The sequence below is a fragment of the Anolis sagrei genome, chromosome 3 (assembly GCF_037176765.1).
Source record: "Anolis sagrei isolate rAnoSag1 chromosome 3, rAnoSag1.mat, whole genome shotgun sequence".
NCBI classification, from domain to species: domain Eukaryota; kingdom Metazoa; phylum Chordata; class Lepidosauria; order Squamata; family Dactyloidae; genus Anolis; species Anolis sagrei.
In genome coordinates this window covers 108,251,772-108,276,758 of record NC_090023.1, presented here as the reverse complement: position 1 = coordinate 108,276,758, position 24,987 = coordinate 108,251,772, and the positions used below count along the sequence as shown (strand labels likewise).

Below are 24,987 nucleotides of genomic sequence, written 5' to 3'. Positions count from 1 at the left end.
GGTTGATTAGGATTCAAACCTTGTTCTTTGGAGCCATAGTCCAATGCTCAACCCAGTATACCATCCTGGCTCCTGATACAGAATCCTGACCACTTTTTCTCATGAAGACAACCTACATCCAAAGAAATTTGTCTGCTTCTCCAGATCAAGCTCTTAGCTAGGTTAAGCAGGACCTACCATCTTTTTTCTGGAGAATAGGGAGGCTCTAACTGTGGAACATAAATTTGGCTTATGGTAGTTAAGCATTTGTTGTGCTTTTTTGATAATGTAGTTCTGGCTTGCTAGGCATCAGGACCACATGCACATGGGAAAGAAAGGCATTATGAAAGGGATGTTCTCATGGCTTCAGTCCTTGAAGTATGATATTGTGTTTGTGGTGCACTGTGAGAGCGCCCAAGGAAAGATGCTGGGGAAGTTCTCTGGACCAGCTAACCATCCCAGACAACAACCTGTTTGCAATATTAAAACAAAAACAAAACAAGTGCGGTTCCTGTATTATTGGTGCAATTTCAAATATTGATAATGATCAGCATATTAGCAAAACTTAGAACTATTTTGTGTCGATACATTTCTGTCTTCTTGCAGTAGCCACTATTTACCATTTTTGTTCCAAAAGCCATGGACAAATGGAAAACACATAGGTTTTCTGCAATCTGAATGGGAAACTAGTCATCGGTTAATGAATCAACTAATCTTTCATATAATTTTTTGTGTGTGTGTCAGGAGTTACTTGAAAAATTGCAAGTCGCTTCTGGTGTGAGAGAACTGGCCATCTGCAAGGACGTTGCACAGGGGAGCTTGGATGTTTTACCATCCTATGGGAGGTTTCACTCGTGTCCCCGCATGGGAAGCTGGAGCTGACAGACGGGAGCTCACCCCACTTCCGGTATTTGAACCACCAACCTTTCAATCAGTAGTCCTGCTGGCACAAGGGTTTAACCCATTGCGCCATCAGGACACACTGGGTTAACTGTCCAATCTATAATCAAACAATATGGTAGCAAAAACAAAACAAAAAATAAAACTCCACCCAGAACAGAAACTATTCTTATTTCAACTATTTCAAAAAAAAGTTTTTTGTTTTATTTTTTTCTTATTTTGTAAGTCAGGAAAGCAGCATTTGGTAATAAAAAAATACATAATTTTAAATCTTCCAGTCCACTCAGAATATATTACCAGTTGTCACATGACAGATATGCTCTGCCTCTTCACCACACGCTTTAGGCAATAATTTGCAGCTTTGGGTTAATAACATTAGTCTTTTCAACTATTTACAAATATATTACACATCTTAAACCCTCCCAAGCAAAGAAATATTTCAATAATTAATCTGACGTTTCAGTAGCTCCTACATAACTTCAGTGTTCAAAAGGTCTATACACGCAGTGCTGGAAGTCTGAATAATTTATATCTTTATATATATATATATATGTATAAAAGGAAAGCATCGAAACTTTTGGAATATACATCTTTGACATGTGTTGCTGTGGCTTCTATTGGACAGTCTTTATCGGAGGACAAGAATGAGATGTGATGTCATTGGACTTGTAGAGAGCTTCATCCAGATCCAAAGTCTGCTTGTTAACTTTCACCGTCATGCAGCCACGGTAGAAAGCGGTGACTGGAGTTGAAGTGACAGGAACATCTGTGGCGGTGGTGATTTTTTTTTATAAAGAAAAGAGAAGGAAAACATCTTCAATGAACACTGCTGCCAAGTTCCTCATTCTGTTAAAATTTCAAAACAAAACAATTCAACATTCTTCCTTTCAGCCCTCTTGGGGTCTATGACTAACTGGCTAAAGAAACAACCAGGCTGCATAATTCAGAGAGATGCTTACAAGAAGGAACTATGCGTGTTCCTTTTTCTGAATAAAAAGAATAAGAAATATTCTGAGTAGCAGACTTTCACTACTTCTTTTCCAAATTATCTTCCATTCCTTCTTTCCAAGGTCTTCTCTTTAATCCTTAAGTAAGTTCTAACACAAAGGCAAATTTACCCTCTTGGACCTTTCAACAAGATCTGTATTGATATATGTTAGCATTCTGTCGAGGAAAGGGGCAGAAGGTCAGGATTAACCATTCTATATTAAAGCACTGGGATGACTTATATTGGAATGTATTTGTCAACATATTAACTCTGTGGGGAGCATTCTTATTCTGCTTTGCCATGCTCAATTCGGTCTGAATTGGCTACAACTCAGTACAAGCTGACTGTAGCTGCAGGCATGGACTGGCTCCCTGGGGGTTGGCAAATTCAAATATTCTCCTAGGGCAGTGTAATTTCAATACTGGATGACTGAATCTCAGGTGTGGCACTGGGGAATCACGAAAAAGGTCTCTTTTGCTGTTCTAAGAAGTATGCTGGCAGAGGGGTCAAATGTACACCATCTCAGAGTGTGCTATAGCAAATAACAACGTATTTGCTGGTTGCTAGTGGGAAAGCCAGCCTGTCAGACACAGAATATGAATAGAGCATATGGAAATGTTTCTCTTGCCTTGCAATGATTAGGAGTCAACCCAAATGGTAAAATGCACTAAAGACAAGTTGTGTTAATGAGGCTTAAGGTAATATGTTGTTTATACATCTTTGACCAAAGCTTTGTTGGAAGTGGTAAAAATCTTGTAGGAGATGCCTACCAGTATCCATGTAAACACTGAAGCAGGAAGAGAGAGACAGGGTTTTAGTATAAGCCAATACATGAGGAAATCAGCTTATGTCAACATTATTATTATTATTACTACTACTACTACTATATAATCCACCTGCAATTTAATCTATAGAGAACCACTTTGGTAGCCATATATGCCCACATACACACTATGGTGACTGGCTGCATCTACACTGTAGAATCAATGCAGTTTGACACCACTTTAACTGCTCAGTGCTACAGAGAATGGGAGTTGTTGTTTGGTGTCTAAGGGTCTTGTAAAAGTGCAACTCCCATGATGCAAAAGCATGGGGTTGATCTGCATTCATTCTACAATGTAGATACACCCTGTGTCTGAACCAGATTCTGTAACCAAACCTGGGAATCAAAGTTTGATCTGCAGGAATTAAAAGTGAGATCTTTCACAGTGTAAAGAGAAATGTCACCTATTAATTCTTGCAGTTTAGGGCCCTGCTAAAGGCACAGCTGTAAGGACTGGGTCAGGCTGCACCATAAGTGCAATGGAGCAAGCCTATTGTCATTTGTATTCTGGAGGTCAGGAAAGCCTTTCTATGCTAACATCATTCATTAAAGGGCACAAACAAAATGTTCCAGTTAAGACAGCAATCTTAACATACAATGATCCAAGGAAACCACAAGAAACTTTTCTTGCAGCAAAACTTGAAGACTTTCTCCACTGAAAACAATGTTTACACCCATAGTTTTAAGGAAGTATAACAACTTGGATTTATCAGTGTGATTAAAATATCACATATTTATTCCTAAGTCAAAACTATAATAAAAAAGCTAAAGGCCCCACTGATGTTAAAAACAGATTTGAAAGAAACTTTACCTAAAACAAAGATGAAAATTGAGAAGTGATGAGATAACCTGGTTTTTAAAAAAAATTAAGATGTGGCAATACACAGGAAAACTGAACTCACAAATGAATTGTGTAGTTTATCTCCCGCAGTAAAGACGATACCATTCTAACTCTTTGACATAGTACACTTTAATGGGCCAAAAAAGTAACATTTTAGTATAATCCTACTCCTCCACATTTAGTGCTAGCTAGTTTGGTATAGAATCATAGAGTCAGAAGACACCTTGTGGGCCAATCCCATTCTGCCAAGAAACAGGACAATCACATTTAAAGCACCCCCAACAGATGACCATTCAGCCTCTGTTTAAAAGCCTCCAAAGAAGGAACCTCCACCACACTCCCGGGCAGAGAGTTACACTGCTGAACAGCTCTCACTGTTAGAAAGTTCTTCCTAATGTTCAGGTGGAATCTCCTTTCTTGTAGTTTGAAGCCATTGTAGATTCTTGCATATAATTCACATATACATTTTTAAAACTAATTTCCACACTTATCTCCTACCCTAAAAGGTTTCCACAGCTTCTGTCCCCTAAAGGGGTATTTCAAAACTGGAGCAGCTTTTTGTGGGAATGACTGCTCTTCCTCCATTTAAACAATAAAGACTGAATGTTCATCTGTTCATCTTTAGGGTTTTTGTGTGGGCCGGACAGAGTCAAACAGAATCTTGCACTTATCACAAAAACTGTCTGCTCAGAGAAAATAGATGAACTGTATAAATACTTGGCTGGGGTGGGGTAAGAAACATTTGAGCAAAGGCAGACATCTGTTGGTATTTCCATTCCACTTCTCCAGTGCACAGAATTTATCAAGCAAATTAAGACTTATTTTTTCCTAAAAGCTTGATACTTCAAGATAGGATCATTTAGAAGACAAACTAAAGGGGTGGAAGGCGGACCATTAACTGAGAAAGTATTTTAACCTAAAAATACAAAAGTGCATCTGTACGTGTGCTTTATTAGAACAATACCAATAATTCAACAGCAACAACACACGTTATGAAAAAGAATTATGGTGCTACATATTTAGTTTAACAATCTCCTTCCTTTCCCTCCTCAAATTCTGTGTTTTCCATGCAGCTTTACAACTAGCAAGCCTTTAATTCAATAAGTCTCAAAAGACTGTTCTACATAATAATGTATCCATCAATCTAAAATATACATGATGTAGGATGCTTGAATGAAGTTTTTTTTCGTGTCAGGAGCAACTGCAAGTTGCTTCTGTTGTGTGAAAATTGGCTATCTGCAAGGACATTGCTCAGAGGATGCCCAGATGTTTTATCATCCTGTGGGAAGCTTCTCTCATGTCCCTGCATGAGAAACTGGAGCTGACAGATGGGAGCTCCCCCTGTTCCTTAGATTTAAACCGCCAACCTTTCAGTCAGCAGTCTTGCTGGCACAAGGGTTTAACCCACTGTGCCACTGGGGGCTCCACTTAAATGGGTAAACTATGCATAAACTTTCATCAAGGAAGGCTTCATTTATATTCTTGTCTGGAAGGCTGGACACTGATAAAATCTTTTGCAGGCATAGATTTTGGCTATAGTTGTGGCAAAGGAGAGAGCCTATGTGTTGTCGAAGGCTTTCATAGTCAGAATCACTAGGTTGCTGTGAGTTTTCCGGGCTGTATGGCCATGTTCCACAAGTATTCTCTCCGGACTTTTCACCCACATCTATGGCAGGCATCCTCAGAGATTGTGTGGTCTATGAAAAAGCCTATGTTCACTGAGTGCCTACAAGTCACATGAGAAGTAATCTAGTAATCTGTGATAGTATAATACTCTTGATCTGTATACAGCCAGGTGGGGCCATTTGAAAGATTAAACTTGGATATGAACATGGGGCATAGAACTTGTAATGTGGTCTAAAGAGAAATGTTAACTGAAAGGTAAGTTGGATTTGGGGGGGGGGGGTGGATAGTATAGGTTGCTGTAGTTAATATTTCTTTGGAGAGCAGCTGGAGTTACCTGCTTAGTAAATATAGGCTAGGGATTATGGGAAGGCATTGCTGTCCAATATGTCTTAGATGCCATATGAAAGATTGTGCACATACCACACAATTCAGTTTTTACTGTGCTTTAAGAAATGGCAGTTGGAAGGTCCGCATATATCCAATGATTGCAAAGCTAGGCTTGGAGACTAGTATTAATAGGTGGAATTAAGGCTGGATCTACACAGCCCTATTTCCCAGGATCTGATCCCAGATACCTGCTTTGAATTGGATTATATGAGTCTCCAATGCCATATAATCTGGAATAAGAAGGTAATCTGGGATTAGATCCTGGTATATAGGGCAGTGTAGAAGGAGCCTTACTTTGCTAAGAATATCAAAGCATTGTTGAAATACTGCAGTTTTTTGCTGGGTACTAAATAAGTTAACCATTCTGGGATGGTTATCTTATCTAGGACTCTTTACCTTTGCATTCCTTAATTCCTACTCGAAGCAGGTAAACTGGAAGAATTGTGCTCATTCTAAGCTGTCATATTAGCATGTTAGGGAGCCACTACTAGCTTTGTAAGGGATGCCTTTATATTGCATGCAATGCAGTATTTCTAAGTATATTTCTTTGCACCTTTATTCAGAAAATACAAACTATAGATGGTTATACAATCATGTTCCTCACCTGCAACCCTGACATATTACCCGTGCATCTGAAATAAAAACATTGGAAGCAATATAGTATAATGCTCCCCAAACTGATGTAGGGTTAGGAAATGTGGGATCCTCCAAATGGTGCTGGTTTGCAAGTCCCATCAACCTAGTCAAGCTGCCATGGCTGAAGCTGCAGCAGTTACAATCTTAAAATACTGGGAAAACCACATCTTGCCTACTCTAGCTCTATGGGAACAGATTTCTTTTTTAATTAAAACATTCAGATACATACGGGCCATGATCACCACCAGCAAAACAACAGAAACACATAACACTTGCAGGTTCAATCGCATTTCACTCTCTCATCTGTCAAAGAGGTACAGCCCTTCCATTGTGTTGAAATTTTTAAAGATCCCCACAAAACCCTGACTCGAAATAAGGGTTCTCCTCAGTCAATGTAGGGCAGAATGCCAATTTCTGCTGACTGCTTTTTGGGCAGCAAGTTCTATCAACTAATATCAAACATCTATTTCTGGGTCACAATGGTGGATACTTGCCTGGGAGTCCTCCCACGTAGGTCTTGACTGATGACTGCAGGTAATCATCCAAGACAGACAATTTGTCTTCTAGCTCTGAATGGCTGAGTTCATTTTGTCCTGCAACCCCATCCATTGACAGCAATATCTGGCCCTTGCTGATGGAAATGTCAACCAAGTGTTCCTGCTCATCACAAATGCTTACTGCCAGTCTGCATACCACCGTATTCCTCACTGCCAAGACGATAAACTGAACAGCCACAAGAGGATAAGGAACAAAATGGAAAGTGGAACCTCTACACATTCATAAAACAAAAAAGTTCATTCTGGTACTTTAAAACACTTAAGACACTTAGGATTTTACTACTGATATATATATCAATAAAAACTGTGGATATCCAATGACTCTGTTGTCCTCTTTCACTGGAAGAGCTTTGAAAATAACAACAAGGCTATCCATTCACAAACATGAGTTAACGTTTAAATATATTCTCCACAATGTATCATTTGTATGAACCTGGATCAGACAAATTAATCTTAGCAGACTCCAGGATTTTCCTTCTTGATTAAGTATTTTCATGCTGTTTGCTATCTTTCTTTTGTTCTTTTGCAAACTTTCCAACAGTTTGCAAGCTGGCTCCTGCAAACCTCCATCCTAAACCATGATTGTCAACCAAAAGAACAATCCCCTCCCTAATCCCATTGCTGAATACATAAAACAGTGAAAGGCATAAACTGTAAAATAGCAACGAAACTGCAGTCAGATTAATTAACTTTTAAAGGAAATGAATGGGGTGAAAGAAAAAAGAAGTTATGGCTTTGTAGTCAGATCTTCTTGGTTTGCTCACTGGGTGTTAAATGACTAGCACTTTGGCCATGGGGAACTGAAACAGTTCAAAGTGATACCTCAGCATACCTACAATTGCAGTTACTGTCCCCAAACTCACTGCAAATGCACTTTTGTATTATTGCACCACCTGAAAACACTTTGAAAACCTATTCAAAGCATTTTCAGTTGCCAAAAAGCAGGTGTTTCCTATATTTTGAAAAACACTTCTTTGACATGAGTTGAAGATTGTGTTGGAATGCTTCCATTCATGGCTAGAAAGTTTCAAACATGTGCTCGAAGTCAAGTGCAAATAATGTCCTTAGTCTCAAAGATGCTACAAGTCAGCAATATCTGGCCTTTGTATTCAACAAAGAGTTCAGACTATATAGATGACATTATACTCCCTTTCCATTGTCATTAATGAATAAAAAAATCCCATTCTTGTAGGAGAGGATGTGAACAGAGAGGAATTTTAATTCATAGGTGGCTATATTGCCCATAAATAAGATTTTTGGGAACAGGTATTCAAAATGATGGTGGGCAACTAGCTCCTGCCAACCTAGCAGTTTCAAAATATACAAGTGTGAGTAGATCAATAGGTACAGCTTCGGTGGGAAGGTAACCCACTCCATGCAGTCATGCTAGCCACATGACCTTGGAGACGTATACGGACAACACCGGCTCTTCGACTTAGAAATGGAGATGAGCACCATCCCCAAGAGTCAGACATGACTAGACTTCATGCCAAGGGGAAACGTTTACCTTTACCTTTAATGAACACTGGAATCATAAAAGTATAATTATGGAGTAATTACAGCTAAGGGATGAAAACATTCTAAGGAAGTGGGTCTTACATGGTAGAAAAGGCTATTGGAGCTAGAATTAAATGAACAGCTCAGTGTAAATCTCTTTGACAAATCTATTGAGGGTCTTTCTATACAGCCACATAACCCAGAATATCAAGGCAGATAATCCACAATATCTGCTTTGAACTGGTATTGCAAACAAACTAATAGAATAATCAATAGTGACTGGATTTTAATGCAAGTAGTTATTACATGCTCATTGAAATGCGGTGTAACACTGAGATGCAACTGAGGGCTGAATGCAGAAGTTGAGACAGTGTGACTCGACTAAGCTCAACCAGTGGGTTTCCATAGCTCATCAGAGACCTGAACTCTTGTCTCCAGAGTTGTAATCCAATCCTAACTGTATAATTACACCAGAATTGTGGTTTTGGTCTGTATGCATGAGTCCACTCCTACATATTATACCAAATGCAAGCTTTAAATAGTTATTTAATACATGTATTTACCTGTTGTTTTAGTTTCTTTGTGGAATGATAGTCAATAAGAGCTACTGACAATGGGACTGTTGCTTCTGTATTGACCAGAGCAAAGAGGACCCCAGTATCTGTGGCTGGACGAATCAGAATGTTTGCTTTCACTTCCCATTGTTTTCTGGTTTCATTGCTGTTAAGCGGTTGGGCTGCAGAAAGAAGACAAAAATCGAACAGTAAAGCAACAGATAAGTTTTCTGCAACAATAGCAAGTGTTTGCATAAATAAAAGAACTGCATTTTACACAATCAGAGACAAAATGTTTAAAAAAACTCAGTGGGTCCTACGGATTCTTGAGAGTGCAGTTCTAGTGTAAACTAGAACACCAAGGCCATGCATCCCATATTATTAGATGGCAGTCAGCTGTAGGCAAACGCTTCGGTACATCTCAATTCAGGTCATTACCATTTTATGTATAGAATGTGATGATCTGTGTAGAGACTTAAGACAATTAACTTGAACTTGTTAAAGGCAAAATAATCTTCAGGCCGCTGCCACCATTTAAAGTACTACACCGCAATGAGTCGCCATTAGGCTGAGAATTGCGGTATATAAGCGAAGTAAATAAATAAATAAATAAATAAATAAAATAAGTACTATGCTGAGGTGATTCTTTTAGAGAATCTTTTAAGTCTTCGCTGGCACCAAATGTAGAGAATCTGTTTCTCTAACTTGTTTAGAAATTCTTCTTTTTTTAGAGAGAGGCAATTGTTTGAACAAAGAACAATGTTGTTTATTTGTGTGAACTTTGACAAAACAGGTACTTAAGCTTAGTGGTTGCAATATTGAATAAAAGTGTGTGGTTCCTTAAAACAGTTCAATTCTTAAACACTTCTTGGTTTGACTTAAACTTTTGACTCCATCGGGAAAACTAGCAGACTTTCTCCTGACTAGATTCCTATAACCTCAAACAGACCCTTTCTCTAGGATCTGTTGCTCTTCAGTATTCCAGCTATTCTTTCTCTAATAGCTCTCTGAATACTTCTCTAATCTAACTTCTTCAAAACCCAGAGTTTATCTGACTCTCTCAAGCACCAGAACCTATCTCTTCAACACCCAGAACCAAACTGCCTGTCAGAATTTAACACGCACACTTTCAAGGCTTTTTTCCTCTACCCTTTACCCCAAGCTCTGCCCACTTGCTCCTAGCCAATCACAAAGCTCTCCACATTTCCCTCCAGGCTGCTCCTAAGCTCCACCCCCTCTAGGAAATGGACACTCTAAGATGGCTGCCTCCTTGCACCATCTCTCCAAAATGGCTGCTGAACTTCCTGGGCCTACTTCCTGGGCTTTCCCTGGCCTAAAAAGGTAGGGAATTCATCACATTCTGCAATCAGGGGAAATCACAGGAGACTACAGATCCCAAAGTTTAACTAAACTGATAGTTTGTTTTTGAAATGCTTCAGTTCTATATTGTTTCAGGTGTTCTGCTTTAACTTATATTTAAAGAAAGAAAGTAATAAAATGCAGCCCATGTATCCAAGGGGGTATGTTCCTGAATGCATCAGGGAAACAGGAAAACATGTGTAATAGCAAACCCTAGAGAAATGAACAACTTTACTCAAAAGTTATCCTAGAGTTACCCTGGGTGACTTAGAAATTTCCTAGAGAGTTATCTTCTCTAGAAATGTGTTGGATCCTTCAATGTGATTCCATATTATTTTTGTGGCAGAAGCATATCATATAATCACTAGGAAAAGCCAGAAAAGTACTAGAGAGTTTGTATTTTGTTGGTATGGGACCCACAAGTACAAAGGTCATACTGCATAATCAGTGAGGATGCCTGTGGATGAAACATCAGGAGAGAATGCTTCTGGAACATGGCCATACAGCCCAGAAAACTCACAGCAACTCTGTTTAATATTGTGATATACAAAACAATTTTAAAATGTCAATTTCATCCGTTTCTCAGAAAATGCTATGGTCATGCTTTTTATCCAGGAGGGAGACTCTAATTGTCAGGATCTATCAACTACAGGCTCTTAGTTGTCACATGACTTCAATAGTTTTCATATGGTTTCAATATCAGCCTTGTTGTAAGAGTGATCTCATTTCAGGTCACCCAAGGGTTCCCACAAAAAAAAAAAAAAAAAAACAAAACAAAACAGACAACATTACAAATCTAAACAACACAGATATAAATAAGGGCACACTCCACTTTACCTGGGTTCTGTTCCCACTTTTTTTTAAAGTTCTATGCTTTGTTGAGTGACCCTATACCAGTACTATTTTTATCCACATAACATTTTGAAAATGGGCACCCGGGCAAAAACATCTTTATTTTCAGAGCATGTTTTCTTATTATTATGGCACAAATCTAGCTGTAACAGAAACTCCTAAGTAGGAGGAAATTAAGAGATTTTTTCTAGTTTGTTTACTAGACAAATCAAGAAAACAGTATTAAAATTAGATAAGTGTCTTTCAGATCTTCGGTTATAACTAAATCTATTTATTTCATATATGAGTTAAAGAAGTTCATCTTTTATGTTAAAGCTCCTCAGTATTCCAGGCAATCTGCTGCAGTGTTTTTCTGAAAGAGTAGGCACCTATTTAAACTTGGAAGTGGATTTTATCCTTGCATATCTAAATGATGGTGGGAGTTAACCGCATGCATAGAATTTGTATGTTCTGTTTCTGTGGAAATGAAAATTTCTGGAGTTAATAATAATAAAATCCACATAAATCAAATTCATATATATGAAGGGCCAGCTGTAGTTTAAATGTTTAACTGCTAGACAGATCAGTGGTCTGATTTAGTCTAGGTTTCCTGTGTTCCTATGGAAACAAAACACAACAAAAACCCTCTTTTGTGGTTAGGTATTTGTTGTACAGAAATTAACTGCTGTACATTGAAAGCAATTTGCACAAAGATCCTATATTTTAAGTTGTTTTGCCCTTTCAAATATATGAATATACCAATCAACTTTTGATTTAAAGTGTCAGGCTTTTCAGTTTCATCCTGTGGGTAAGTTCTATGCCCAGGAGAGTCGGATTTCATTGCAACAGGCTGAGGAAGTTGGGAGCTTGAGCTCTTTCCTTGCTCCTTAAGAAGGCCAACATTTCTCCTGCTTCTTGGTTGCATTCCTGTGCCTTCTTCTTCTTCTTTCCTCCTTGTGAGTGACATTCAAATGGCATTGAATCTCTCATTCAACTTCCTTTGTATCATTTCAGCTTCAACACTTGAAGCATGTTGCAATTTGTAGGACTATTACATTCCCGTTTTCCAATCCACAAGGCATTAACTCAATTTCTTCCCTTCCCAAAATTAAAGCAGGCATGTTGCACACAGAGGCGGCCCTAGGTAATTTTCAACGGTAAGCATACAGTATTTTGGCACCCCTCCCCCCAACCAATCACTGATATATATTTTCTGTTCGTCGTGGGAGTTCTGTGTGCCATATTTGGTTCAATTCCATCATTGGTGGAGTTCAGAGTGCTCTTTGAGTGTAGGTGATCTATACATCCCAGTAACTACAACTCGCATATGTCAAGGTCTATTTTCCCCCAAGAGTGCCTCAAGAGCGCCCCTGGGCAAAATCAACTATACTGCAAATGCTTACTTTGCGTAATGGGTTGAGCCACTCTTGGTTGCACAACAGAACAAAATTAAGCTCTTACCGTAACTGAGATTAAAGACAGCAAAACCATTGCCAGGATAGAAAGATCCTCTTCCTGCTACTGCAAAACATTGCATCTTATCATTCAGTTTCACCGTCTCTTGTATGGTCATATCGTCACCGTTCAACCAATTCCAGCCCCGCATGCAGCCATCAAGTCGGGGATTGATCTAACAAGACAAAGGAAACATACCTAGGATAAAGAGAGTTCTAGCGTAGCCCTCCTGCTTTCATCCCTTCCTTCTCTTTCCCCTCCTCAGACCTTTCCCCCTTTCCTTTCTTCTCCTCTCCTCTTTTTCCTTCCTTCTTTCCTTCCTCTTTCCTTCTTTCCTTCCTTCCTTCCTTTCTCCCTCCCTGTCCCCTTTCCTCTCCCCTTTCTCCCTTCTCTAGCTCTAACAGGGCCCCACAATGTCTCCATGTCAACATGACTCTCTGTGGCTCTTTTCTTCCTTCCTCACTTCCCCACATACACAGGTGACATCATAGAGGGCCACTTTGCCCACAGGAACAGCTAGTCCTTCACCTAGGAACAGCCAAACCAACTGGCTTTGTGGTACAGACAGATATATTTTGACTTTTATATAGAGAAATAGGTTAATCTGGAGTGAAGTTGTTTTTTTTTTAAAGTTCACATTTAAAAGTTTTAAAGACTTTAAGAATATATGCTTTTTCACTACAGTAGAACATACAATGTTTCCAGTGAGCAAAAAGGGGTGCCTAGAGGTAGCTATTGCATCAACCTCTCCCTTTTTTCGTAATCATAATCATAAAAATAACTACAATATTGCCTGCCTCTCCTGTGGTTCGAGGTGGGGTACATCTATATAAATAAAAATGAAATGTTAGTTTGTGGGATTAACATAACTCAAAAAACACTGGATGAATTGACACCAAATTTGGACACAAGACACCTATCAGGCCAACAAGTGACCATTACTCATAAGAACACTGAAAAACACACCAGAAGAGACTTATAAAGTTAAAAAACAAAAATGCATTGCAATGCATGCACAAAACCACACACACACATATATGCAAACACACATATATACACATATATACACACATATATAAACACAAAACATATATACACAGAGTGGGCCACAGCAACACCTGGCAGGGGATGGCTAGTAATCATTTAAACAAGAGATGAAACACTATTAAAACACATACAACAAGATATTATGTATTTATTTATTTACAGTATTTATATTCCGCCCTTCTCACCCCGCAGGGGACTCAGGGCGGATTACAGTGTACACATATATGGCAAACATTCAATGCCAATTTGACATACAACATATACAGACATACACAGAGGCTATTTAACTTTTTCTGGCCACCAGGGGAGCTGTCACTTTCATCGTCCATCTGCGACACTGATGAAGTACTTCCGCATTACCCGCATGCTTTTTGCTGGAGTGCTTTGCTGGAGTCTTTTTTATGGCCTCATAAATTAGTTAATTTAGCCTCCCCACACAAGGCGGTACCTAAATTTTCTACTTGACAGATGCAACTGTCTTTTGGGTTGCAAAGGTCGACAACAGGCTACACAATTGGTTGGAAGCCCACTCCAACCCGGGCTGGCTTCGAACTCATGACCTTTTGGTCAGAGTGATCTTAATGCAGCTGACACTCAGCCAGCTGTGCCACAATCCCGGCGCAGATACACAAAGTTAAAATACAACTTTATTGAGTAGTTACAGCCAGCTGTAGTCATCACCACGGACACCAGCTTTTCTCTTTCTGATCACAAAACTGCTATGGCATATGCTGGCTAACACTGCAAGGCTGGCAAATGTGGCCAGTGGATAGCTCTTGGCCCCAGTGCAACTACACAGTCTTCTTCTTCTCCCCCACCCCCTCCCTGGCATTTTGGCTACTTTGGAAAAATTACTTTGGAGACTATCATTCCTAGAATTCCATAGCCAGAAGTAAATTTTCCAAGCTCTGTGGGATACAAAATAGGAAGATGCAGAGCTGAGAGTCCAACTGTCTGCTCAGAACCATAGAAGGGTTATGGCTATACCATTTATATGGTATAACCCTATGGCTATACCATTTCTCAGCATAACAAATGGTAAGTGAATACAAGATTAGATGTCTATGCGCAGAAATCCTATCTTCACATTTGTGAACAGTTTTATCCTAGTCCCAAGAAGAGTGACTGCATTGAACCAAATACTAAATGGATAGTCAACACTTTGATAAATCCCACAGATTCAATGCACCCACTCTAGTTGAGATTGACTACAAAACCAACTTATTTCAGGAGCAATTCATAAGTGGGTCATCGCTACAATGTGTATACAATTGACACCAGTACTTACAGGCTGAACAAGATCTTTGGTCTTAAAAGGAACGCCTCCCACAGTCAGATTTAGCTGATAGAGTCCTCTGTCCAAAGTAAACAGATCTCCAGAGACAGCTATCTTCATCACTGCATCCTGATTGACTTTTATAATCAAGGTTCTCTCCAGTTCTTCAACAGATATCTAAATGAAGAAGTTCAGAAGAAGACAGCAAGTCAAAAGATTTCTCTAATCCTTATTCCACAATGAATTTAAATGAATTCCCTTCTTTTATTTCTTTCTTTTTTATTACAAAGTTTAGCAATAGTTCCCAGTCCTTGAAAAAGGTTTTTGGTGTTCTTTCTTTGTTCATCATGGCTAATTTGTTCATTTCTGCTACATTAAAGACTTTAACAATCCATTCTTCTATTATTTGGAGGTCTGCCTTCTTCCAAAACTGTGTGTATAATATCCTTGCTGCTATTATCATGTAGTGCAATACTTTGTAGCTTAATGATTTTGTTTGTTCATTTGACATTCCCAATAAAAGTAGTTCAGGCTCCAATTTAACCTGTTAGAATCTGTGTAGGGAATTTATAAATAATAAATATCAGGCCAGAAGGAAGAAAAGAAAAAAAATGTAATAGGAAAGAAGAATGGAATTATAGATGAATGTCTCCATACCAAGGGACGGGAAGTCACTAAATTGAGTGAGGTGGGAGGAGGGGAGAGTATAACCAAATACAAATATTATATAGATGTTGGGAAGTATTGTATTGGTTCATCCATATATACATGTATATAGATTTTTTTTCATTTTTTTTAATGAATATGTACATTGGAAATAAAAAGATTAATTTCTAAATAAATTCCCAAAATGTTGTTGAAGGCTTTCATGGTTGGAATCACTGGGTTGCTGCAAGCCTTCCAAGCTGCATGGCTATGTTCCAGAAGCCTTCTCTTCTGACATTTCTCCCATATCTATGGGTTTTGAGGTCCGTTGGAAACTAGAAAATTGAGGTTTATATATCTGTGGAATGTCCAGGGTGGGAGGAAGAACTCTTGTCTGCTAGAGGCAAGCGTGAATGTTGCAATTGGCCAGCTTGATTAGCATTGAATAGCTTTGCAGCTTCAAAGCCCGGCTGGTTGCTGCCTGGGGGATCCCTAGTTGGGAGGTGTTAGCTAGCCTTGATTGTTTCCTGTCAGGATTTCCCCTGTTTTCTGAGTGTTGTTCTTTATTTACTGTTTTGATTTTAGATGGTTTTTTAAAATACTGGTAGCCAGATTTTGTACATTTTCATGGTTTCCTCCTTTCTGTTGAAATTGTCCACATGCCAACAAGAAAAGCCAACAAGAAAAACACTGCAACTAAATGAACAACTTCTGGCAGAAAAAAAAGATTAACAGGGATTAAAACTTTTGCCCAGTCTATCAGAAAAGCTGTTGTAATTACATCAAATTACAAAATAATTGCAGTCCAAATTTACTTCAAGTAAAATGTATTACAAGCACAGGATTGACACATTCTGTGTATGATAGCTTCATATATGATAAATGTATCACTTTTCCAATCAATGGACTAGAAGAATTTTATAAATGAAATATTGGCATTACATTGTAATGAGTTTTGTTCTGTTTTGATTAAAAACTCTTATTATGCAACCCTGAAATTCTGGTCTGACTGCTGCAGCTGACAAGCCCATACATGTTAGCTGTGGTAGATATTTCCCTCTCAATTCATAACTATTTATAAACAAATACATTTAGACAACCCATCGTTTCACAAGCACAGTGCTCTGCAGTGCTCTAGGAAATGCCATGAGATCAAAAGTTAACTATTTCCTGAAGCTTTATATTGATCATACACTGAAAAGTTACATAAGAGCAAACTTTACACTCAGGTTTTCTGAAATTTTACTGTTTGCTTCACCAGACTGAGAAAACTATTTATCTTGCTGAAAGTAAAGGAACTGAACCAGACATTGTTGGGTGTAACTGGAAATATTTGTAAAAGCACCACTGAGGATGTGTTTTATCCATTATTTTCCTCACAAAATAGGGAGTCTATCTGAAGAACACTTACATACTTAAAAACTGAGTATTTCCTAATTTTATGTTCATAAGCTTATAGTTTAGAAGGAGTTCAGTGTTTAACCCTTTACCCCGAAGTATCTTAAAAATGCTACTCAGAGGACTGGATTATTTTGCTGAATGGGCTAAAATGTTATGTGTGTGCAGGGGGGGGGGATATCCCTGGAAATTGGCACTTTCTGTGTCTTGAAGTAAAACTGAACCTGGATCCAACAGTAAATAAAGTCAAAGCAAAGTTTGAAAGACATATTTAAATGAACAGTGCATTTTTTTCACTGCCCATCGAAAACTCAGTAAGGCTGGAGAAGAGATGACCTAACAGTAATAGGGATAAGAACAGCAGCCTGTACTATACCCACTGTCTGCCACATTCCATGGTTGATCATGGGTCCACTGCTGGTCACACGGCCAATTCCATTGTACTTGAGTTGCAGCTCTAATCGTCCACCGCGCAAACACAGGACTATCCACCGACTACCCTGATGGCCTCCAGCAAAGAAGAGGATGCCTTCAGCATCAAAGGTTCTGAACTCAAATTCAGCAACAAGTCTAATCACATAGGTAAACACAGAAAAAAAAAACCCACAGAGTTATACAATGCTTCAGAGAGAAAGAAAACAATTGCACTGACAGTCATTCATGAACCAAGGGAACTTATATTAATAACAATAAACTCAAGTTTTCTCTGTTTTAATGGGTCCACTATTGTAAGTACTATTGAAAAAATCTGGATCAAACTCAGGGTGTTTTCCAAACAACTAGCATTACATTCATAGTATTAATAAACATCACATAAATATATAGATGGTACAAAATCACACAATTAATTGAAGGCACAATTCTAGCCCTAAATTAATATCAATTAGTTTTATAATTTTTTTGAAGATACCCACATAAACTTGCATGGCTCCTATCAAAGACAAAGAAGTCCCTCTCCATAATGACTATCCCCAAAATAGTGAGATCTTTCAATCAACCTCACACTTCTTCCTTTATTTACTGTCCGTTGAGGCAAACAAGTGCAGTCCAAAATGTGATAAGGCATTGTGATGGGCAACCATATAAGCAAGTGAGGGAAGCACTCTGAAGTATATCTGTTAGTAGATGCAACATTGGGGAAGCAAGGGAGGGCAGGAAAGACAATCTGATAGGAGGTATGAAGAAAGAGAAAAGAGGAAGGATGACAGACTGGGGTGGTGATGGAGCCCTTCTAGGTTCCATTCAACAACTATGAGTAGCGCTTGCAGTCCTGGAGAAAGAAAATTTGTTATGTCCCCTAAATCTTTTCACAAATTTTCATGTATTTAAGATATGTGAACAAAAGGAGAGCAGGACAGTATTGTTGGGTTTATCAGCAATGTCACTGGTCTAATTTCCTGGATGTCCATGCATTTAAAACTCTAGAAATGGGAAGCCAACATGCATATATGATTGAATGCTTTCAGACTTCCAAACTGGTAGAATATGTAACCATTCTTACTATCATTTTTTATCATAGCTCCAGGCTTCTTAGGAAAATGTCCTGACTGAGTGCTAACTGAGAAAGACACCCTTTTACCTGCCCATTTTTAATTTTTTAATCCAAGAAGGGAAAAACATGACTACACTCTAAGAAATCATGTGAACATTTGGAGAAGGAGGGCCCAAACCAAAGCAGACAGCTTTCTCTTTCCCTTTCCTCCCATGCTTTATATCAGCATTTAGTCCAAGATGAGTAAGGAAGCAAAAGCGTAGAGACTCAGGGCTCAGTACAGCAAAGAAAACCCACTCCTGCTAAGCATTTTATGTGTTTCCAAACACAGATACTCCTCTAAAATCCAGTTTAAAGGATGATGTAGTGTTATTGCCATGGGACAAATCAAGAACTTTGGTCCAAAAGCAAGGTGCTGGCTGCTGAAGCTGATGAACAACTGCACTGCATCCTGTCAGATCCCAAAAATCTGGAGGAAAGCAAGAGTCATAGCCATCTTGAACCCAGGCAAAGACCGTAATGATCCAAAAAGCTATAGACCAATCTCCTTGTTATGCCATCTTTACAAAGTTCTGGAGAGACTAATTTTGCATAGAATTATGGGGAAAAAATAGACCCATGCCTGATTCCACAGCAAGCTGGCTTCAGGAAAGGCAAAAGCTGCACATCGCAAGTGCTGAACCTGACTCAGCACATAGAAGATGGCTTTGAAAGGCAGCAGATCACAGGAGCTGTCTTCATAGACCTGTCAGCGGCTTATGATACTGCAAACCACCGCCTCCTCCTGAGAAAAATGTTTAATATCACAAAGGACTACCACCTCACCTGCCTCATAGGAAACCTGCTACAAAACAGGGCCTTTTTGTTGAGTTCCAGGGCCAGAGAAGCAGATGGCGGGAACAGAAGAACGACCTGCCTCAGGGGAGCGTGCTTGCTCACCCCCTGTTTGGGTATCAGCCAGCACGTCAATGACTTAAATCAAGAAATAGTTTTCTGAGATCTACAAAGACACTCGCTGGAACACCTCAGCAAGTGAGAGTCCAAAAGTGGCAGGCTCAAACTGAGAACCTCAATCAATGGCTGATACCAAATGAGAGACTCCCCCCTGAGCACACAGAAGATTGGGTGACTTGGAAGGTGCTGAACAGACTGCACTCTGGCACCATGAGATGTAGAGCCAACTTAAGAAATGGGGCTACAAAGTGGAATCCACGACATGCGAGTGTGGAGAACAGCAAACACAGACCATGTGCTATGATGCAACCTGAGCCCTGCTACATGCACAATGGAGGACCTTCTTATAGTAACACTAGAGACACTCCAAGTGGCCAGCTACTGGTCAAAGGACATTTAATCAACTGCCAAGCTTGCAAACTGTGTGTTTTGTTTGTTTGAAATGCAGTACAACAGTTTGGCTTGCTCCTGACACAATAAATAAATAAATTGCCATGGGAAGACGTTTCATTTTACTTTACCATGCATTTAGGGAAAAGAGGGAGACTATTCTCTTTTAATTAAAAATGGATTCTCACCGTGTTAGCTGTTTCCGTTTAAAACGTAGTTGGAAAACAGGTCTGCAACTGAACATTCTTCCAAGATAGAGAGATTTAATACTTTTTGCATCAGCAAAGGAGACACAAGGCAAAATATCCTGTGGGGTGGACCAAATACACAAACATGCCACATTTAAATACATGCAAACAGCCAAAATAATTATTTATTTTATCTTCAAACAACAATTCAGCAGTACTACATCTATCTAAAGGAACAGCCTATATATGCAAAGCTGATTTTGCAGCAGGTATACAGAACCATCACCCTTTAAGATGTTTTGGACAAAAACTGTCACAATACCTCACCATTGGCTGTGCTTTTGGGGGACCGTGGCAACTGAAGTCTAGCATATGTGCATTAAAGCATGCTGGACACAACCATTTTTCTATTAGTAATGCTGCACAAAACATTTCATTTTTAAGAGTCATCTGTTTCCATTCTTAGATTGGCACAGAAATAGCTGAGTAGGCACAGCTGAACAAGAACCAGGCATATTGTGATGTAGCTCAGTGACAGAGCATATGTTCCTCATACAGAAGGTCTCAGTTTCCATTACTGGCATTTCTGATGAAAAGCATCAGTTAAAAGGGGATGTGAAAGCATCTGAGAACCTGTGGAACTGCTGCCCAACAAATGAGAGAATACTGAATTAGACAAAACAACTCCCTGACTTTATTAAAAACAGAGGCCTATTTACTGCTAAAGCCAACAAATTTATTTTTCTGGACTATAGCTTTCAGGATCCCCCCACCATCAATATGGCTAGAAGTTGTGGTTCAAAACATAACTTTTCTAAGCTCTAGGCCCTCCTACATGAAATTTGTTTTCCTCTGGAAATTAGTCAATAAATATTTCTTAATATGATCCCAGAAAGGGAAGTCCTGGATAAACACTTCTCTTATCCTCTGTATGCACACTTTATTTGAATAGCTGTTAATTTCTGAGAACTATTTTTAAATCAGTTACGGCTTAGGAATAGAAACTCAGCCAAACCATTCTTCTTTGCAGAAAGCTGATTCAGATTTCTGAGACAATATTCCTGTATTCTTCTCAATAGAGCTGTAGATTGGAAGCAATTCTGGAAAAAGTTGAAGTCAGTAGAAATGTACGACCCCAACTCTGTTTCAAAATCAATATTAACATAGGTAACGAAAATAATCTTAAATGCCTAGTTTGTCGATTATTTACTTTCACATGAATTTAAGTTAGTTTTCTTTTTCAAAAATTTTAATCACATGAATATATTTCATGTTGTATAAATCTAGTAGTCTGGTGATAATGAAATGCTTATTTACTACAGTTATTTTTATTACTATTAATATGCATTTGCCATTTATGAAACAGTCAGTGTTGGAGTCAGAGTCAAACCATTAGAAAAAGATAGATTTCAGAGTCAAAGGATGCACTGACTCCATAGTTCTGCTTCTCAGAATGGAAAGTTTAAAAAACACTACCTCACACGTGTTCATGTCACTGGAAAGTTTAATTCCACCTCTTCCATTGCAGTGGCAGTTATAGCTCCCGGGTGTATTGACACATGTCTGCTCACAGAAGTTCTGTTCACATTCATCCACATCTATTTGCCACCAAAAGGGGGAAAAGAAAAGACACAAGTCCTTATATTCACCTTACAAGCATTTTAAACGATTCTTTTGAGTTTCATGTAATTTCAAACATTTTGAGAACATTAGCTCTATATCTTACAACAATAATTCAGTCCTGTAGGTATAGATAACAAATCATCTATTGCCAGCACTTCTAAGAAAGTTTACACTTAACAAATAGATAGATAGATAGATAGATAGATAGATAGATAGATAGATAGATAGAATTGGCATCTTAATTACCAGCAATCTATAACAGACAGTGATAGAACTATTATAGCCCAAAAATGACAGCCTAATACCACAATCCTACTACTCATTTGAATTGGCTTGCTTCGCACATTCATCTCTATTTTATTATGCCTGAGCAAATAATTTTTCCTCTTAACAAGAAACAATGCAGCAAACATAGACTGAATAGTCAAGCAAGACTATCATAATCTACTTAATTGAAATCATAACAACATTCATTCAGATTACAAGGCCAATGAGGTTCATAAATTTATTGTTACTCTGAGGGCACATCTACACTGACTATTGACTGCAAAGGGCTCCTGAATTGGTTCCCTAATGGCCAAACTATGTATGGAGCTGGTCTGAGGTAATGCAGGGATGGGCCACCTTAATGCAGTCTTATCATGCTTTAAGCAAGTCATGAATTGCTCCAAATTCTGCATGACAATTCAGAGGAATCCACAAACTTGGGCTTGTGGAAACAGTTCAGCTAATTCAGAGATGAAACAGGTAACAAGTGTTTACATGGCCATCTCATGTTCCCTGGGCTTGGACAGCCCTGGGACATGGGATGGCACTTACAGCCCCCTCGCCTGTCATCACTTTCAGTGATGTTGGCTAGTATGACAGGGTTATTGGAAAAGGGAGGATGAAGAGAAGGTGAAGGTTCCTCCTTCCCTCCCTCTCCCTGGCCAACTTCACTGAAGGTGACTAATGACAAGCAGGACCTATGTTATAGTCAGAGATATGGAGAATGGCAGGAGATGGTAAGGGTGGGTGTCAAGCAGTGCCACTGGAGTGTTGGGATTCCTTCTCATCTCTGCAGCAGCTGGGAGGATGGCTGTATAAACCATCTCAGTGCCGAACCAGCACACACCTCACCAGATCGGCCCCACGATAACAGGTCAGTGTAAATCCATCTGAAGAGAGTCACACCATATCCGATGTAATCCAATTCTATGAATTAGGACAGAGGTTCCCAAACTATGGCCTATAGGCTGGATGCAGCCCCCCGAGATCATTTACTCAGTTCCTGCCATAAACAAATGAAGTAAGGCCAAATAATCTAAGGCAGGGATTATCACTTTTGGTGACTAAATAAGCAAAGCTAGTCCAAAACATTTTGCTGCCTTAGGAAGAGCTGCAACCTCCTACACACACTCCCCCAAATCAAAATGTAATTTTACTTCCAGGAAGGAAGAGAAGTATTTTTGAGATTTTCTGCATAGTGTACTAAGTAGTATCCAACTCCTAGTTCCTGCATTTACAGTGAAAACAGTGAATTTCCCTTTCTGGGGGAGATTTCTTTCACTTCCTATTGTCTCACGCCCATTCTTAACTATGAGTCATTTGTAAGTCAAATGTTCGTAACTCAGGGACTGCCTAAATTTTGTGAAAAGTAGATAACTTAAAACTCTGTGTATCTGTCTCACAGGAACAATGTTCATACTGTAAGTTCATATTGTTCAAAAATGAACAGAGCAACTAAATATTTTCAGCCATTTCATGGTATCTCAATCCAGCGACTTGATGTGGCTCTTCTTCCTGTCTCAGCACAGGGCCTTCCAATTCCTACATTAACTCGCAACAGCTCACAAAATTACCATATTAATTGCCCTGCTGATTTCTAACCCGAAACCTTGCTGATTATAAAACTTGTGTCTTTTATCAAGTATGATTCAATTTAAAAAATCTATCTGCTTAAAGTAAGAACTCATGCACACAGGAGAATTAATGCAGTTTGAGACCACTAGCAATGCAATAAATGCATCGTGTTACTGTTAATGTTTTTGCTTATTTTGCTTAAGAGTTTTTGTATTGTTTTTGTATTATTGCTGTTATTGTTTATTGTTGTATTGTGGGCTCGGCCTCATGTAAGCTGCACTGAGTCCCTTGGGAGATGGTAGCGAGGTACAAATAAAGTTATTATTATTATTATTATTATTATCTTGGGATTTGTAGTTTGGTGAGGCAACAGCACTTTTTGGCAGAGAAGGGTAATGACTTTGTAAAACTACCACTCCTAGTAGTCCATGGCATTGAGCCATAATGGTTAAAGTCATGTCAAATGCTACATTGTATACACTCCCTAAGTTGTAGTCATTACGATAAATTGCTAACTGTAACTGTATGACTCCAACTAATTTTATATGCTGTTCATGGTAACTATATGTAGTCTTCAGGTTCAAAGGTATCCTTCACCTGAATCAGAGCTTCGAATTGTTAAAACTTTCTTGCAATAGATGCATAGCCTAAGGGATCCTGAGATTTATAGTCCAATCCCGCCCCACTTCAAGAAAGCATCTGATTGGACACTGTAGGTGGATCAGATGGTCTGATCCACCAAGCTTTTCAGGTTTACCATTATTTTTTAAATGTCACTATTCAAAAATGAGTTGCTCTCTAGAAGATTAAATAATGAGGAAATGAGCAGAACCTCTTTAGGGCAACAATCAAATATATCAAGTATTAGAATTATACTTACAAAAATAATCCCATCAACTAACCTTGGCAAACCTTTCTTACATCATCATACTTGTAGCCAGCATCGCAAACACACATATAAGAGCTTATCAAATTTTTACACTGAGCTTCTCCACAGATGTCTGCCGATACTGTGCATTCATCTATATCTGGGGGAAGGCGGGGAAGCAAAAGATAAGTCTTATCAACATCAGTCAGAATATCAACATTGCTTTAGCATCTGTTTCTCCCAAGTCACATCTAGGTCCACAGTCAATTCTCATTCCATTGTTGCAATTACAATTAAATAATAAAAGCAGGAAATGACTTCAGCTTTCCTCAAAATTGGATGGCTGACATCCTGTAAGTCACAAGGCACTTCTGGACAAAAACAACAAAAGTATTAAAAGCAGAAACATTTCTTTCTAAATGTGAAAGGGAGGGGAATATAACTTTTGAATAAAAAGATTACGCGATCTTTTAATGCATCATGGGCTTATATATTTATAGTTTCACTTGGAATTATATACCTGGATGTGTAGTTTCCCAGCTCCTTGGAGTACATTTTGAGAATATGACACAATCCCTGTATTAGTGGACGATATGTTCCAAGACCCTCCATGGATACCTGAAACCCTGGAAAATAGTGAAACCCATGTTTTGACTATACTTGGGCTGAAACTGGAGGACCTAGAGAGGTCCGGAAACACTTTTGGGACAGTGATGGCAGAACTCTTTGGAACATGGGTAGATGAATCTGTGTACAAGAGGGTTATTCTGTTTATGGAACCTATATGCGTGAAACATAATTGCCTCTTTCCTGGTTCTGCTGAAAGAAATA

General features: G+C 38.8%; 1 protein-coding gene across 2 annotated transcripts in view; it reads right to left on the bottom strand.

Annotated features, from left to right (window-relative positions):
• Positions 1–1,060: 1,060 nt before the first annotated feature.
• GAS6 (growth arrest specific 6) overlaps positions 1,061–24,987 on the bottom strand; it is a 63,784-nt gene continuing 39,857 nt past the window's right edge. The window contains exons 7-16 of one of the 2 annotated variants that reach the window (XM_060769665.2): positions 24,191–24,316; positions 21,300–21,421; positions 19,824–19,942; positions 17,180–17,369; positions 14,769–14,933; positions 12,440–12,608; positions 8,798–8,970; positions 6,675–6,903; positions 2,638–2,654; positions 1,508–1,645 (exon numbers count right to left, since the gene is read on the bottom strand). In XM_060769665.2, coding sequence (XP_060625648.2) covers positions 1,595–1,645; positions 2,638–2,654; positions 6,675–6,903; positions 8,798–8,970; positions 12,440–12,608; positions 14,769–14,933; positions 17,180–17,369; positions 19,824–19,942; positions 21,300–21,421; positions 24,191–24,316 — 1,361 coding nt within the window. In that variant the 3' untranslated portion in view covers positions 1,508–1,594. Of the gene's footprint in view, positions 1,646–2,637; positions 2,655–6,674; positions 6,904–8,797; positions 8,971–12,439; positions 12,609–14,768; positions 14,934–17,179; positions 17,370–19,823; positions 19,943–21,299; positions 21,422–24,190; positions 24,317–24,987 lie in introns of both variants that reach the window. The other variant, XM_060769664.2, reaches the window with a different exon arrangement.